At 40.9% G+C, this 17,862-nt stretch overlaps 1 protein-coding gene across 3 annotated transcripts in view; it reads left to right on the top strand.

Annotated features, from left to right (window-relative positions):
* myrf (myelin regulatory factor) overlaps nucleotides 1-17,662 on the top strand; it is a 44,962-nt gene extending 27,300 nt beyond the window's left edge. For 2 of the 3 annotated variants that reach the window (XM_036535206.1, XM_036535207.1), the window contains exons 12-28: nucleotides 24-114; nucleotides 1,586-1,786; nucleotides 2,157-2,265; nucleotides 2,645-2,754; nucleotides 2,829-2,989; nucleotides 3,581-3,653; nucleotides 3,814-3,896; nucleotides 4,138-4,206; nucleotides 5,403-5,486; nucleotides 9,105-9,178; nucleotides 9,399-9,515; nucleotides 9,608-9,850; nucleotides 11,110-11,203; nucleotides 14,294-14,368; nucleotides 14,598-14,709; nucleotides 14,842-14,916; nucleotides 15,228-17,662. In XM_036535206.1, coding sequence (XP_036391099.1) covers nucleotides 24-114; nucleotides 1,586-1,786; nucleotides 2,157-2,265; nucleotides 2,645-2,754; nucleotides 2,829-2,989; nucleotides 3,581-3,653; nucleotides 3,814-3,896; nucleotides 4,138-4,206; nucleotides 5,403-5,486; nucleotides 9,105-9,178; nucleotides 9,399-9,515; nucleotides 9,608-9,850; nucleotides 11,110-11,203; nucleotides 14,294-14,368; nucleotides 14,598-14,709; nucleotides 14,842-14,916; nucleotides 15,228-15,320 — 1,864 coding nt within the window. In that variant the 3' untranslated portion in view covers nucleotides 15,321-17,662. The remainder of the gene's footprint in view (nucleotides 1-23; nucleotides 115-1,585; nucleotides 1,787-2,156; nucleotides 2,266-2,644; nucleotides 2,755-2,828; nucleotides 2,990-3,580; nucleotides 3,654-3,813; nucleotides 3,897-4,137; nucleotides 4,207-5,402; nucleotides 5,487-9,104; nucleotides 9,179-9,398; nucleotides 9,516-9,607; nucleotides 9,851-11,109; nucleotides 11,204-14,293; nucleotides 14,369-14,597; nucleotides 14,710-14,841; nucleotides 14,917-15,227) is intronic. The other variant, XM_036535208.1, reaches the window with a different exon arrangement.
* The last annotated feature ends 200 nt before the right edge of the window (nucleotides 17,663-17,862 follow it).

Raw genomic sequence — 17,862 nt, forward strand, 5'->3', positions numbered from 1 at the left:
ATGTTGTGTGTGTGTGTGTGCAGGTACTTCATGCTGGTGGTGGCACTGCAAGCACAGTCCCACAGTCAGAGCTACACTGTGGCTGCTCAGGTGTCCGAGCGGATCATCGTCAGGGTAACCTCTGTCAGTCTGGCCCATGTCTGTCTGTGCGAGATTGGGGGGGGGTTGTTATACATAAGCAGATAAGCAATAAGCACAGGAAATAAAAATGCAAGTGTAAGTAAGGGACCTTATTTGTTAAACGAAAACATAGTAATATTAAGAATAACATTAATATCATTATAACATTGTCCCCTATACAATACAAATAACTACAGAAAACCTATGCCTAAAATGCTATTTTCTGAGCTATTTATCTAAGAAAAAACTGAAATGTGATTGAAGATGTATACTTATCTAAAAATGTAATGTCCCAAATAACAGTAAATCAAGTTAACTTAATATGTAGTGGGAATAGGGTGTGGTAAGACATGCAGCATGCTCGGTGTTTGAGCAGTGCTACACCAACTTGCTTGCAAATGTCAAATTAACTGCGCATTCTCAAACTACAGTTGTCTCTATGGAAGCTAGCTATGGAAGAAGTCTTTAATGTGCCTATTTAAGGAAATCAAAGGTTAACCGTCATTATCTCTATAAATACATTGTTGAATAAGTGGCCCCTATTGAGTTGAACAGCACAACGTGTCTAGGTCAGGCCTCCATCTGCAAACATAGTAGTGTTCTCATAGGATAGATAGGATATTTAATCAACACAAGCACTGGATGCAGAGTTTTAAGACCTCTTTGTCTTATCAAGCACTTAGCAAAGCTTCAGCTATTACAGTGTGTAAAAGTAGCAGTTATCCTATAAATTTAGCAGCTTTCTTGCAGATGTTAAGTGTGCAACATTCATCTGTTAATTTAGCATAAATGACCAACTTAATATATTATATTTGCAATACATTGCTATGAGCATATTGGTAAGTTGTAAAGGTGCCATATATATGCAAGCAAAATAATTTAGTCAGTTTCTCAATCATACAAGAAACTTAGTAAATGATATTTTCCTTACATGGGGAAATGCAATTGACACAATTGCATGGCGGACAAACAATACACACATTGCACAACATACCAAAGACACAAGCAATAGTAATCATCATTAAATCCTTACTTTTGGAAAGCCATCACTAACTGATCTCACTAACAACTAACTGTTTTCCTATGTTTTCCCATTATTTTATTATGTTCTACATGTAACCAAATCCTTTAAACAGGTATACTTCCTGCCCTCCTGTCTGAATGCTTTTTGCTCAGAATTAATGTCCTACTATTCAGAATACAAGGGTGGTACCTACTCCATGCCACATGACAAGGGTAGATTTTATATAGAGGCACACACAGCCCACTTGCCATCACAGTTAATTAGTCTAGCAGTGATGCAAGTTTATTTAAAGATGAATTTTTTTAGAAAAAGTGCTTTTTATACAACAAAAAATATGGTGCTCTGTGTATCCTCCTGAATCAGTCTGTGCCTGTTTCAGCCCTCTCTCTCTGTTAACACTGCATCTCTGTCATACTCCTCCTCCCGGTCTCCGTCCTGCAGGCATCAAACCCGGGACAGTTTGAGAGTGACAGTGAGGTTCTGTGGCAGCGAGGCCAACTGCCAGACTCAGTGTACCACCATGGCCGAGTTGGCGTCAACACTGATCGGCCTGATGAGGCACTGGTCATCCATGGCAACCTTAAGGTCATGGGCTCCTTAGTGCACCCCTCGGACATCCGTGCAAAGGAGAACGTCCAGGAGGTGGGGGGTGGGGGGTGGGTGACAATGTAGTTCATCACAAATGATAATGATGCTGAAAAACACCACATTTCATCTGAAGGTCTCCGGGTAGATTAGTGTAGTATGTAATGTAGTAAATGTACCCAACTAATGTCACCATATTTGTGAATGTGCTTGTTTATATGAATGCATGTTTATATGAATGCATTTGTTTATATTAATGCATTTTGGCATGAACATGTGTGTTTGTATGAATGCATGTGTTTGGTTTTGTAGCCATATCTGGAAATAATTGTGTTCCTCTTTGTCCAGACCAATCAAACCTTCTGATGTCATTACAAATCTCTATGGTGATTGTCTGTTGTGATGTGTCCACCTCTCCGTGCCTCAGGTTGACACCACAGACAATTTGAAGAGAATCTCACAGATGCGACTGGTGCATTACCAGTACAAGCCTGAGTTTGCAGCAACTGTGGGCATTGAAAACACTGCAGAGACAGGTATCTCAGATCAGTACACCAGTGTAGAAACATATACCCTAACAGAGGGATCAGCGCACTGGTATTTAAACATATACCCTGATACAGAGATCACACACTGGTACAAAGGTTAGCACACTGATACAAAGGTTAGCACACTGGTAAATAAACATATACCATGATACATAGATCTGCACAGTGGTGTAGAAACATAGACTCAGTAGATCACTCAGAGATCAGCACACTGGTATTTAAACGTATACCCTGACACGGAGGTCAGCACACTAGTATTTTAACGTACACCCTGACACAGAGAGTAGCAAGCAGCTACAAGCAAGTCTGAATACTGATTTAGGGTGACAATACATAGTCACTGTGTTGTGATATGTTTTGTGTGCAGGAGTTATTGCCCAGGAGGTGCAGCAGATCTTGCCAGAGGCAGTGAAAGAGGGCGGGGATGTGGTCTGTGCCAATGGAGAGACCATTCCCAACCTGTTGGTGGTCAATAAGGTGAGAGGCATGAGCTGCAACATGCTGGTGCGGCAGCTGTGGTGGCACTGTCTGACCTCTGACCTGCTCCATAGGACCGCATCTTCATGGAGAATGTGGGGGCAGTGAAGGAGCTGTGCAAGCTCACAGACAACCTGGAGATGCGGATTGATGAGCTGGAGCGCTGGAGTCGCAAGCTGGCCAAACTACGCAGACTAGACAGTATGAAGAGTACTGTGAGCGGAGGCACTGTCAGGTAAGTGGGGAGAGAGTGGAGAGAGGGGGAGGGGAGTGGAGAGAGTGGTAAGAGAGTGGGAAGAGGAGGAGGAGAGTGGGGTGACTAGGAATGTTGGGGCAAAGCATGGTTTACTGTGGGTGGAGACTCTGAAAGCTACCGCTCGGCTAGCTGCTACCTGCTACCTAAGGCTTCATGCAGGGCTCACACAAGCTACTCACTTCAGCTTTGCCACACAAGGTAGTATTAATTCTTACATTACACAATATTAGTGTTGTCTGGCAGTTGGTCTTATCCAGAATGACTTACACAGTATATCTAATAAAGTGGCATGAAAAGTTGCACAAACAGGACTCCACTAACCATTCATTCTTCTGATGTTGTAAAGGTAGAATCTGCAGGTCCTGCTGACTGTGGCTATGTGGTACATGTTGGGTCATTATGAAATGTCACTCCAAGGGTATTGACAGTCCAGGGGATGATACTGTGGTGTTTATCAGTGCAATGGTCGTATCTTTGAATGAAGTCTTGGCTGGAATATATGGAAGTTTGGTCTTGGCCAAAATGAGACTGAAATGATGTGCAGACATCCACATTTTTATGTCCTTTCAGCCAATCTGGAAGCCAGTTTAGCCGTTCAGGAAGTGGTCCATTGAAGAAAAGAGCACCCAAACTGGGGAAGAAGGTGTGTCTCTGTGAATGTGTCCTGATGTGGAGCCATTTATGCCTATGAATTAAGCTGTCCAATTTGGTGCACTGCAGAGACATGTTACAGTTGCTGTAGGTGTGATGTGATGGTGTCACAGTGTGTGTATTCTGTTGTAATAACTGTGTTGGCTGTGCAGAGTCCCTCTTCACAGGATGGATGCTTCAGCCCTAGGATTCTGCAGGGAGCAATCCTCGCCCTGATTATCGTTATGACCTTCAGGTGAGAGATCAGGAAGGCATGGGGAGAACTCTGGTATAAAAGTGGCAATATGGAGTGAATATGTAGAAGAATGTACTGTAGTGTTTTGAAGCGGTGAAATGCTATAGTCCAGGGTTACAGAAGGCATGCTGGCATCTTCAATATTGCTACAGTAGCTCAGATTGTAAAACTGTTTGTTCCTATTTTGTCGGAGTACTATAGAAGTACTTGTAGTAACTCCTCTCTCTTGATCTCTCTGTAGCCTGATCTCCATGTCCATCCTATATGTGTTGACCCTACACCACCATGGGGAGATCACAGATACTGTTGGGTATGTTCACACTGAACACAGCACCAAACAGGCTTTTGCAGTATGCTCTTTACCCACAACACACCGCCATACCGGTACACAGAATTTAAAGCCTATTACACCATGTCACACTTGTGCTGAGTTTAAACACTATAAGCATTATTATTCCTCAAGCCTGGCTCACTCTGTGGTTTAAGCAGCCTTTACCCCTCTCATGGAATTGCCAGGCTCATATCACTCAGTTAGGTTCTGATAATGTCAATGTTATTATCTTACTTTACCTGCTAGCTTTGTTATGTAATTGTTGTGTTCCTTAGAAACCCACATCAAAGACTGCCCCAGTTTCCTAAATATCAGACCACCCATGTTTTTGTGATCAAAGCCTATCCATATCTTTGTCTTTACAGCAGGAAATTCAGTTTCCCTGTGTCCACACAGCTCAGAATGAAGTTCCTTTTAGCCACCCACTGTCAGAACTATTAATTATTAACTGATCTGAAGTATTACTGTAGTAATGGTGTGTACACACATGACAATACATTAAATGCAAAACATTGCATTAGCATAGTCCTCTCTTCCTGGCATTAATCAAAATTTATATTAATTATTTTTTACCTGTTTTGGGTCAAAATTATATGTGTTTAATCTAGTTAATGAATAATCAGCTAGTTTTTTCCTCCCAAATGAGTTATTCCAGTAGCAGGGTCTGAAATGACCTTTTTTCCACAGTTGCCCTGGCTGATAGATACAAAAATCACCAGCCAGTTGCATTTTTCACCAGCCAACAATTTATTGCGAATGAAGCTACATTTTAACGGGATCCTTTTAATAGGATCCTTAATGGGATATTGTTAGCAAAATTGTATATTTTTAGCTTAAACAGCAAGTTAGCAAAATAATATTACAGCTACAGCTGACAACTCAGTAATGCATGGTGCTTATTATTTCTGGCTAGTTACCTTGCCACATAAACATTTTCTTAGTACATAAAGAATTGATGAAGATAGAATCAAACTTACTGGTACACCCATTCAAAATAAGACAGGGGTATATACCAATGGCATGCAACATTAAAACATGGTGTCATATTGTCTGCCATCTGTTCACTCAGTGCAGTTAGTGTCTTTTTTACAACAGATTTTAAACCATTTCTAAACAGGGCAGGTGAAAAAAGCAGACTATAATTTTTTCTCTGTCCTCTGCTCCCTCATCTTCAGTACTGCATCCTTCTGCACGCTCTCCATTTCCTGCACATGCGGCCTTACTGCCACTGTCACCTTCTGCCCATCTTTCTTTCCATGGTATGTCTCTATACTTTTCTGTTTCTCTCTCTCCTTCTCTCTTTCTCTCCCACCCTCTCTCTCTTTCTGGCAGTTCTCATGGGAAAGTCTAAATATGGTCACTTCCTGTTTCTCTTTCTGTCTTCCTGACAGATGCAATAGTATTCTTTTTTTCATTGCATGGGACTGATACCTAAGGATGTTGTTTTGCTTCATGAGTCTGTCCCTCTTCATACTTGGGATTCCCTAGTTAAAAACCCTCTTCAATGTTATACTGCATCTCTAATAGTCTGTGAATCAGAGAGACCTCAGTTTGACAGTAAAAAGTGGACATACTCCTGAAAATCCTTGCTGATTATGTTACCTGAGCTCGCTGATACTGTGCATCATACATTTCATTACTGGTTTTTCTCTGAACTCCTGTCTATCTTGGTCACAGTGTGCATGTTTTCTTTCTTTTGTGTGTGTGTGTTTGTGTGTGTGTGGTCAAAGTTGTGACTGTCACAAACACACCAAAACCCTAGCTTAAAACAGGCATTGGTTATATGTATAAGACCCTTTTTTGAATAGGTGTAGATGGAAATAGTGGCCTCAGGCAGGAGAGTGGAGACTCTCCTTGTAAGAGTGGATAGTACAGCAATGGTCCAGGCATTGTATTCATCATAGCCATTTATAGCTTCTGGTGGTACTGTAGAAGCATTGTTGCTCAACTGGGATGAGACATAGAGAGAGGAAGAGAGAAAGAGGGGAAGAAGGAGAGGGAAAGGGAGGGAATGTAATGGTTCGAATGGGATGACCTGAGAATTTTGGTGCTGTAAGCTATGAGGCAATGTGACATCATCAGAGATAAACTATGGCAACATTAAACAGGATGGTGAGCAGAAAGGTTAGAACCCATGCACATGAATGTGATATGAGCATGCTCTGCCCCATTTACATGAGGAGCCAGCTCAAAGCAAAACCACCAGAAAACCAGCCTCTAGTGAATGAAATAATCTAGGTGGGTAATAGGGGATTAATAGATCCTGCAGGTAAGCAGGTAAGGCTCAAGTCAACTTAAAGCCTTATAAGTAAGGAGCAGTTCTTTGAAATCAGTCTGATATTTAACTGATAACCAGTGAAACAATGCTGGAACTAGAGTAATGCAGGCACATGTTTTATTCTTGTTAAGATTCTTGCAGCAGTATTTTGAGCAAGCTACAAGGGGTTTAAGGTGGCATTTGAGAAAAACTCAGAACGAAATTTAAAAAACAAACACAAAATTTGAAAAACAAAATTTATTGTATGGAGTTGAAGAAAGAGGTCTGGGTCAGTTTTAACCCCAAGCTTTTTACCTAGTCAGTGAGAAGTGGCTTTTGTTGCGGACCCGAGTCCGCTTGAGCCGTTAATTTGGTTCGTTTTGTTGAGTGAATGCTGTTTTCCGAACTTGAGTGCGCACCAGGGACTGTACCCGAGTCCTCCAGAAAACAGTTGTCTGTGGTACGGTTCACTTGAACTCCAGTGTGGTTCGCATTTAGTGTGAAAGCTATCTGATCTAAAACCAGGAAGTAAACGCTATTGATGATGTGTAATTTGTTATTTGCTTGTCCCATCTAAGAACTATTTGGGAAATAATTGCAGGTAGCCACACTGTTCGCTCATCTTGAGGGTATGCGTGTATGCTCTGCAAGCAAAGCTGCAAATACACTGCATTGCTGTCTGTCTCCGCAAAAACTTCCTTGTCTGAGTAGCTCGTATCACTCTCAGACAGTGGAATGCATTTATGGCACAGTGAAAATGCCGAACACGGTTATTTTGGTGCTGACACCATATTAAGAAAAAGATGATTAAGAAAACTAGTGTGGCTTTCCATTTTGCCCCCTTTTTGCGTCATTGCCTAGCGAAATTGGTACATAAACACTGCACGCTCCTTACGTGTTGATGACGTAAACGGACCAGGGTTCGCAACCAAAAAATGTAATGTGAACGGAGACCAGCGGGGGCAGGGGGAGGGGGGAATCATCGCACTCGAGTTCGGACCAGCAGAACGGACCAAGTGTGAAAGCGACACAAGTGAGCACAAGGGTAAAGGTGAGGTAGAAGGTGGATATCTCATATTTGTTAAATTTCTCATCAAAAAGAGTTCCGTTCCATTACAAAAGGTTAGAGGAGCTCAATGAACGGGCTGATAGCATTGCACATCTCACATCTTTTCATGCCAGAAAGATTACCTCAATGTTTGTTTTGTGTCACTTATTTCCTGAAATGCTTGTTTAAGGTCGTGCAAGTGATTTGTATACCAAAGACCTATTTTCTATCTTTTTTTTTCTCCTAAGGGGTGTGAGTTGAGGGTTTGACGCAGCATAGCATATTGCTGAAAACACCTATAAAGTCGTGTCTACATTTACATTTACATTTATCCAAAGTGACTTACAAGTGAGGTACAATACAACACAAGCAAAAAAAAATAGTCAACAATCAACAATATTAGAAGTACTGCATGACAAAGTTCCAAAGGTTGGCCAGGCGAGGTACAAACTAGCAGGGAAAGCTAACAAGTGCATTAAACCATTACAACCAAATCATTATGTTAAACCATTAAAAACCAAACCGTTACATTTTTTTAATAGTTTAGTAAGAGGAGAGGGAAGTGTTTCAGGTGAGAGCAGAAGAGCTGTGTCTTCATATGTTTCTTGAAGACAGAGAGGGACTCAGCAGAACGGATGAAGTATGGAAGTTCATTCCACCACCAGGGGACAATGGCGGAGAAAGTCCTGGATAGTGATTTAACATCACAATGCAACGGGACCATCAGGCGCTGTTCGGTGGCAGAGCGTAGCAGTCAGGGGGGAACATAGGGGTGCAGCAGTGAGTTCGGGTAGGTAGGTGCAGTTTTGTTGGTCACCCTGTAAGCGAGCATCAAGGCCTTGAACATGATGTGGGCAGCTACAGGGAGCAAGTGGAGTGAGACCAAGAGAGATATAACCTGAGCCTTTTTTGGTTGGTTGAAAACCAGACATGCTGCTGCATTCTGTATCAACTGCAAAGGTTTAATATTGCATGCAAGTAGGCCAGCCAAAAGAGCATTACAGTAGTCCAGTCTTAAGATGACCAGTGCCTGGACAAGGAGCTGCACAGCATACTCAGGTGGATAGGCCTGATTTTCCTGCTGTTGTACAGATAAAATTGACATGATATGGTAGTCATAGCAGTGCGGTTGGTAAATTTAAGCTGGTCATCAATCACTACATCCAGGTTCCTTGCAGACCTGGACGCAGTTAGTGTCATTGGGCCTTGCTGAACGGTGATGTCGTGCTGGATCGATGGGCTGGATAGGTTAAGGTTAAGGTTAGGGCAAGCCTATCTTTTGTAGGTGATTATTTTGTTGACAAGATCAGATTTCGAGGATAGTGATATAATATTCAGTAGCCCTGTTTTCACTAAGGTTGAGTTTTCACAACCATTTCACTTAGCAGTTTAGATTTACTGTTATTAATATGAATAAAGTTATCATAGCAAGTGCCCTTGTGGCATAAATGTGTGTTGATAATACAAGGGAAGGGGAAATAAGTATGGGTTCAAAGCAGCTGACAAGCGTCAGTCTAGGCCTGCCTCCTGGCAAATGTGTGTGTTTATGGTGTATGTGCTCTGTTTCTACAGCGCCAGTGCAGAGTTGGGCTCATCTCGCAAGTCAACCTATTCTTCCCACAGAGACACCACTTTGCCACCGCAAGGTAAGGGAGATGAGCCTGCTTCCAGCTGTGTGGTGTGGTTGTTAAGATAGTGAGGTGTCAAGGCTTTCTGCTCCTAGACTTCACATGCTTAGGGTTAGGATGACATCCTGTGGCTAAGAGCCACAGTGTTGTCCAGCCCTAGACCAAGATCATTATGATAATCTGAAATACCTCTGCAGACATTGTGGATTTACTGTATTGTAATATTTTCTTTGTGTAGCTTCCACTCTGCCCTCTCCCTTACCATCCAATCAGGCTGCTTGCTGCCCCTCCCCAACTGTTGTGAACAATGAATCAGTCAATAGCTTGTTGTCAAGCACCAACCAGTCCATATCAGGTAAGTATGCCTCACTAGAATTTATGTAATGCAGATATTTCTACTTAAAGCAAATGAAAGGTCTACAGCTTTGTTAAACTGTACTCTCTTAGGCTCTCCTTTAGAAGCCAGCTCCTCTGCCCCTACCCCAGGCAGTACCAATAAGAAGGCAAAGTCCCGTCCTATGGACAAAGACCCTCGCTTCAGGAATCGCCTGAGCCACACCTCCCCCCCCTCCTTCCTGGCTAAAGCTAAACGCCCCCCACCTGCAGAGGCAAGAGGTGTGGGAGCAGGCAACCACTTACCAGCAGGACAGCAGCAACTGCCCCGCAGACAACGCAGTGTGCACAGAGTTGGTAAGGCACAGGTGATAGATGGAAGGAGACAACTGAGATACAGACACACTTACAAATAGATACTGTGAGTATCAGATACAGAGTATATCTATCCAAGAGCACACTAATAAAAGTCTATGTGTCAAAACAACCAATAACTCCCTATTTCCCATAATCTTAATTTTATATATGCCAGTAACATTATGTGTTAGGTTTTACATGCTGCTGTTCAACAAATGCTTTTGCTCTAACTAAATAATGTTGGTATCAGACCCCTGAAACAGTTAAAAGGTCCCTTTCCTCAGTTCCTGAGGGAGACACAGCTGGTGGTTCATGCTGATGTTCCATGAATAAGGCACGGGAGTCTTCCTTCCTAGCCACATGTAGTATTGACTTTATGAGTATGTAGCCAAACCGGGTATTCAGAACTGTAAAACCTGGGTGCATTGTATACCCCTGTAATATTTGTATGGTTCTGTACAATATGCACCACACTCTTTAATACTGTAGCACAGAGAAACACCAAGATGTCATGTTTATCAATGGAAAATGACTTTCAGTTTGGAAAGTCATTGCAGTTGACCTACATTTACATTTATTTATTTGGCAGACACTTTCAAATCCAAAGCGATTTACAAGTGAGGTATAATACAACACAAGCGAAAAATCATATGGAGTCAACAATATTAGAAGCCCTGCATGACCAGGGGCCTCATATATAAAAAAAGTTGCATAGAAACCATCCTACATTTGATCTGAGATCATTTCTGAAATGTGCGTACATGTGATTCAGAGAAAATGAATGTACGCCTTGTAAACGCCCCCTAATTAATTTCATAAGCATATAAAGGAGCCCGAATCAGCTTGGCAGGTGGTACCTGCTTATCAGCCACTTGTCATCATGCGCAAAGACGTCTGTCTGATCTGTAAAAACTCATTCAAACTACAAACTAGCGGGTAAAGTTATCAAGTGCATTAAACCATTAGATTACTATTTTTTAATTTTATTTTATAGTTTAGAAGGAGGCAGTTCGAGACACGAGAAGTTCCTTTAGGGGCTAGTATTTCAGGTGCTCAGGCGAGAGCAGAAGAGCTGTGTCTTCAGATGTTTCTTGAAGACAGAGAGGGATTTGGCAAAATGGATGAATGGACCTACAGAAATTGAAATCAAATCCAGTGACAGGACTATTCATTTAACAGAAAAACACTCCGAAGTGAACATTCAGATATTTATTGCTCACTCATTTTGTACTGACTGCTACTAATGTTATTTGTTGTAGGTGAAAGCCAAACACCTTCACTGATAGCAGTGCAGATCCTGGAGATGGACCAGCCAATCACAGCACAACACTGTCCATGGCCTAACAGCTGCAGGTGTGTGTGTGTGTGTGTGTGTGTGTTTGTGTGTGTGTGTGTGTGTGTGTGTGTGTGTGCGCGCGCATGTGTGTATACATTTGCATGCATGTACGCATGTGTGTGGTGTTGCACGTTGTGTTGTGGTGATAGTTTTGTTTGTGTGTATTTGTATGTTCTGTTGTACAGTGGTGTGTGTGTGTGTGTAACGTGCATGTGTGTATAGAACCTTTAAAAGGCATGAACCAAGCTTGCAGTTATGGTCTTGCTTTTGTTCCTTTGGTTACAGAAATATTTTTTACATAGATCATGATGCATGTAAAGGTGGACTGGTTAACCCCCAGAAGAATCAGAATAATGTAAAAACAGGACAGCTTTTATTAGCTGAAGCTGATGGACTTGGTCCTCTGTAGCATGGTGTACTATTGAGCTACAGATTGATGGTGCGTCCAGTAACCGATCCTGAACTTTTTGCTGACTGTCTCATAGGTCTCCCACTAATTCCACAGTGCCACAGATACATTTTGTGTTTGTTTGTTGAAGCAGTTCAATGCAGATGTAGAGAAAAGACCTGTGATAATTTTGTCTTGGTCTTTTTACTAAAAATACATATTAGCCTTAGCGACATTTTAGTCATTTCTCCTTTCTTAGTTCTGCTTTAGTTTTATTGGATGAAAACTTGAGGACACTTTAGCCTAGTTAGTCACATGTTTTTAAGGCACAATTAGTTGTGTTTTATTTCTTTCTATCATTACAAACCTTAATCTTTTGCTGAACAAACAGGGATGTGCCATCCCATCATATATCTTCAATTGCTAATCCAACAAAACGGCAAACATCACCATTATCAAATATCCTATCCTATTCTATCTATCCTAAGGGTCAGGTACTCCAAGCTGTGTATTTGATATATTCTGCCACTACCAGCAAATTTAAACTATTAAATGTCTTGCTTATTAGTTGACAGGTTGAATCAGGTGTGCTATTACTTGAATAGATCTAATATGTGGAATGACTGGGTCAGCTGTTAAATGAATTCATGAATACAGGAAAAACAGAGTGGACATAAATTTGTATTGTAATTTAGAGGTTTATCAAATATACAGTTCATTTCCAAGAAATTAAACTTAAATTATATCTTGAAGGCATTTACTCACTACCCAATATTATTTTGTCTTCATTGCAACAGAATATCAAGTTTAGATTTTGTGGGAAGATTAGTATGTTCCTGTAATATACTATATTGTACCAAGTCTGTGAAGCTAACTGATGCATTGGCCTCCAAAATGCATACACTTAGTAACAGCAAATATAGCATTTTCTGTGACAGAGCCACAATATCTTCTCTCCCTAGTGACTTAAAATGAATATAGGCCTATTTAGCAGTATAACCTGGATTCTAGCTGTTTCAGATTCTAGCTGATCTACAAAGAGAGTTGGGAAGCATAATTTACAGTACATTTAGCAGACACTCTTATCCAGAGTTCCTTACATGAGTTAGTTTTTTTTATACTGTTACCCATTTATACAGCTGAATATTTACTGAGGCAGTTGCAGGTTAAGTACTTTGCCCAACGGTAAAACAGCAGTGCCCCAGCAGGGAATTGAACCGGCAACCTTTCAGTTATAAGTCTTGCTCTATAACCACTTTGCTACACTGCTCCCCCAGAATAATAGTAGGGTAGAACATAAAGAATGGTTTACATTTGGCAATGTGGGTATGCGTATGAGTATACTAAGCAGATATTATGCAAAAGCTTCACGGTAAACTGAAAATCTGTTAGTCCATCACTGAAACTTTTGTCTGATCACTCTTTCCACCATTGTCCACCATTTGTACTCTAGCAAACAGTAGTGACTGGAATCAAACAGGCCATTGATATACAGGTAATATCAAGTATTCTAGATCCCTTCTGTGAAGACATTACTCCTGTTTTCATTCTAACTCTTGCACCTAAAATCATGAATTTGATTACAATGCCGCTATACAATTTTATTTTGTATCTAGTGGTTATTATTGAACCACACCATTTATTTCCCTGATAGTGATGTGATATGCTGTTTGGTGTTAGCTCCTTGCTGGATAGCCTTTCAAAGTTCATAGGTTGTACATCTGGTATAAACATTTGAATGAAAAAAATCACTGTCATGGAATTTAGAATGCATTTTTGTTGGTCTTAATAATATTCCGTTGTATCTGCTTCTCAGAATTCCAATTAACCTTTTAAATTATATAAATGTGTTTTGTCATTTTTGTGTCTAATGTTTTATCAAGCAGCTGCAGATAAAAACATAACTAATATACAGAAGTTTGCCACATGGGAAGCACTGTGGAATCAGGGAATTCTGTTTTCCATATTGAGTTTGATATTGCTTTACATAAATTAAAAACATATGCCCCTTAACTGAGGTGAAAACTAGTGGGGTTGAACCTATGCTGCTTCTGAGAAGTGCTACATCCTCCCCACTTTAAAGCTAAGAGCTCATTAGTGTTTAAGCATTTGGATGAACTGAAGCCATTTGTAAGATGGGTGGCAAAAGTGAAGAGATGGACAAGGTGTTAAGCAACAATGCAGAGTCTGTGAAAAGATGAAAGCAACATGAGAGAACCAGTGCTAAACTTAACATTACAGCTGCAGAAATAATGCAGTGATTCCATGAAAATGATGAGCTGTTCATTACAATATAAAATCTTCTCCTTTAGAATCTAGCTTTGACACTTACATTTGATCTAGCTGGACATTTACAGTTACATTTTGTCATTTGTGTGGTGAGTTAGGTTTGGTCTAGTTCAAGCATGCTGAAATGGTTTTTGTGTGCAAACACAGATGAAACCTGCTGTTTCTATGATAGCTATCTTTAGGTGTGCTACCAGTTCTCTGTGTAAGGAATTATGCCTTAGCAGTTACATTTTTGTGGGTTTACAAAGTTGAAAACCCTGACATTGTACCATTTGTATTCTTTCCAAAAGTCATTTTTGTATTAATGATAATGTGCTGGAGCTTACTGTGTCCCTGTTTACTTGTAGATATGTCAGCCAAGAAGTGACTTTCCTTCTTTTCCTCTATGAATGTTGTGGGTGTTTATGGATCTGCTGTGTTTGTGTTTCAGGATGGGGGTCCACAGCTATACTGTGTCTCTCCATGGAAACAACTCCACTCTCAGCCACATAACTCTACACATGAGGTGAATACACAACACACATATTCTCACACAGACACACAGACATACACAAACATGCACACACACTTTCACACCCACATGTCCATACACATACAGTTATCCCAAGTTCAAAGTTCATGACACAATAATAATATGAAAACTGTAATATTTTGTTTGCATTTTTGCATTGTCACCGTGTTCACTGAAATAGTTTCACTGTTAGTAAAGTATTCTCACTTTCTGTGCCCTATAGCTCCAACATCAGTGTTTTGGTGTTCCAGTGTGCTGTCAACATGGGGCACCCATGCCCCAACAGACAGAGGAGTGAGACAGAGGAAAGCAGTACTAAAATTACTTCCACAAAGGTAGTGCCTCAGAACATACTCTATTTACAAAGTGCCCCAATAAGTGAAGCTGTCAGTGTCCTTCCCTGATGCAATGATTTACCCATTAATTAGAATGTATTCTGAGAGGTGCCTGCGCTTTCTCTGGCACAGGGGATGGACCATCTGTGGTCAGTGCCAGTGCTGCTATTCCAGGACATTTCCTATCACTTCAGAGTGGCCCTGTCTGTGAGTACACTGCAGAGGAGTCGGTCAATTAGTCAGTTGGTCTGCTGGTCGTCAGTCTGTCAGGCCTGAGGTTCAGTGGGTAATTATCTCAGTGCCGGGAGTAGCCAGGCCTGACGTATAGTAGGTAATTATCTCAGTTAAGGGCATAGTTAGGCCTGAGGTTTGGTCGGTAGTTTCCTCAGTTTGGGCCATAGCCACACCTGAGGTTCAGTAGTTATCTCAGTGTAGGAAGTAGCCAGGCCTGAGGTTCTGTGGGTAAGTACAGCTGAATTCCCAGTAACTCCTGCTCTTCTGCTCTTACGTTTTGGCAGAAGGATGTGAGCTGTGCCAATGACAGCGAGGGAGGAGGAAACACTGGTCTGTACTCCGATTACCACTTCCTGTTCCAAAGCAGCTGTGCATGAGCAACCTGTGCTCTGCATCAGTGTATTGTGGGAGCATGGTGTGTGCATTTCATTTCTTCTCCATATGCCTTAGAGAGCACTTCCTATTTCATGTCTGTCCTGTCTTTCTGACACCTTCCCATCCGGATCTGAGTAGGAGATTCATATCTCCTTGTTACATTTTAAACTGATTTAATTTGAAGAATATAATAGTGAAAAAAAGAAAAACAAACACCCCCAGATTCAGATTACATTTAAATGGCTTGTTATTATTTGCCATAGGGGGGCGCAGCACCCACTCTGTTGGTTTAGCTTTTGATCCTCTATGCTACCTTCCCTTTGCCAAAGCATTTGGAGTATCAGTGATTCACACAGGCTGGACTAGCTGCTGTTATTCTGATGATGTTGATAGCAACAAGAATCTTGTTATTGGAAAGTGAAAATCAGACATTGGCTTTGTAACACATGAATGGATCATGATGCATCTGATGTGTCTTATCATTGTAAACTCTTTAATGATTTCAGTCACTCAAATCCGATGTCCAACATGCAAAAAAGTATGGTCACTGACATTCTTTGCAAACACAAACGTGAAATGCACAGCACACTGGACTAATCTCTTCACACTAGTGTGACTGTAAAACTCATTGAAAAACATTTTTGTTCTCAAACATGAGTATACTGTAACTGACACATCCAGTGACTGTTGATGGACTACTTCAGGGACTCACATACTACAGAGTAAATTACCACAGAATGGTCATAAACAGCAAAACAGTAACAAACAGTAATACTACACACAGGGTGGCAGACTGTACATACTGTAGGTAGCTTACTGATACACAGTGTGCAGTACTATGGGTCAAGATGAGTCCACATTAAGTAGACAGAGTGGTCATTAAAATGAACCCCAGGGTGCTGTTTAGGGAAAGATGTGTTTTTTTCCAGCTAAACAGTCAAAAAATGTCCTGGAGTTCACTGTGCCACTGGAAAAATATGACCCAACCCACTGTATGAAGGTGTTCCATTTAATGGCTATATACACTGTCATTGAACAATGTGAGAACCTGATCTTACTCCTGTGAAACTGGAAAATCTGCTTATCCTAAACACTGGAGCCTGAGTCTAACACTGATTTAACTCCTCATCACTGGAAAAGTTCTGAATCACTGGAAAATTCTGAGATCACTGGAAATATTCAAGGTCACTGGAATGTGAACCATAACTTGGGGAATGGATCCACTGTGGACACTATCCCTGGATCCTGATTGTTGCCATTGTTGCCGTGTTAAAGCTCCTCTAAGTGCAGTTGTGATTAGCAGTGTACTAGAGGATAGTGTGGTTTTGAAGTTGAGTCCTTTTGCTGGACTGACAAGTCTCTGCTATCCTACAGCCTGGATTATTGGACCAAGACTGCTGCCTCTTCCTGGTCCTCATACTCACAGCAGTCCTTTTCCTGATAAGTTGATTATTGGTTTCTTTTATACGTCCTACATTACTCTCCCCCTTTTTGGTTTTAATCCCTCTGTCCTCTAAGCTCTTTGACTTCTCCATCTCCCTTTATCCTTTAAGCTCTTTCAATTGCCCATCTCTCCCTATCCTCTAAGCTCTTTTTCTTCTCCATCTCCCTCCATCCTCTCAGCTCTCTTCTCCATCTGCCCATCCCCCAATCTCTTTCCTATCTTTTCTCTTGCCCTTGTTTTTTGTCTTGTTCATCTCAAAATCAGCCTGTAACTCCTTGGACCCCTTTCAAGAGACGTATGTATGTACAGTATCTGCCATAAGCATGAGGAGTATCCTCTCTGTGGATGCCATACTGCTGCCCAACTTTCCCTCTTCCTTTCAGCTCTTTCACTGCCAAAATAATTTTTCTGTTTTAATTACAGAGCATCTAGATGTTTAGGATATCATAGTGAGTGTCTTGCATGAATCATATGTGTGATAGGATATGATTGTGTGTGGACCAGAGTCTTGTGATGTCTTTGAATAACTTTGTTGGTTGCAGGATACAGCAAATAATTTGTCAGTAGTGTACCACAGATGCATCCAGCTTTTTCCATCTATTTGTAGTTCATAAACCCTCATTACAGCCACCTGTGGGTTTCACGGTTTCATGATGACGTGGTGTTTTAGATAGAGGGAGAGAATGCTCCAATAATGTCAACAATTAAACCTATGCAGGAATACTCCAGTTAAGATTAACTAATGTGAGCTGTAAAAAAGGAAAACTCATAACATATGTAACAACTGAAAATTCTATACATGTACCAATACCATGTTCACCAAATTGGTGTTCTGGACATCTGACATCAGACATTTTGTCTTTGCATTCTTGCTGAAATATATATATATATATATATATATATATATACACATAAATACCCACCTCCTCTCCAATGACCAATTGTGAACAATTTCCTATGGAAACTAAATATTGACAGCACAATACAACACAATGCAGTCACTATATACATTAAAGTTTTGTCCATTTAAAGGCAGATTGTTAAAGACAACAGTAACACTGTCTGATTAATGCAGTTTAGAAAAGGACAAAAACTGGATG

The sequence above is a fragment of the Megalops cyprinoides genome, chromosome 8 (genome assembly GCF_013368585.1).
Source record: "Megalops cyprinoides isolate fMegCyp1 chromosome 8, fMegCyp1.pri, whole genome shotgun sequence".
Taxonomy (NCBI): domain Eukaryota; kingdom Metazoa; phylum Chordata; class Actinopteri; order Elopiformes; family Megalopidae; genus Megalops; species Megalops cyprinoides.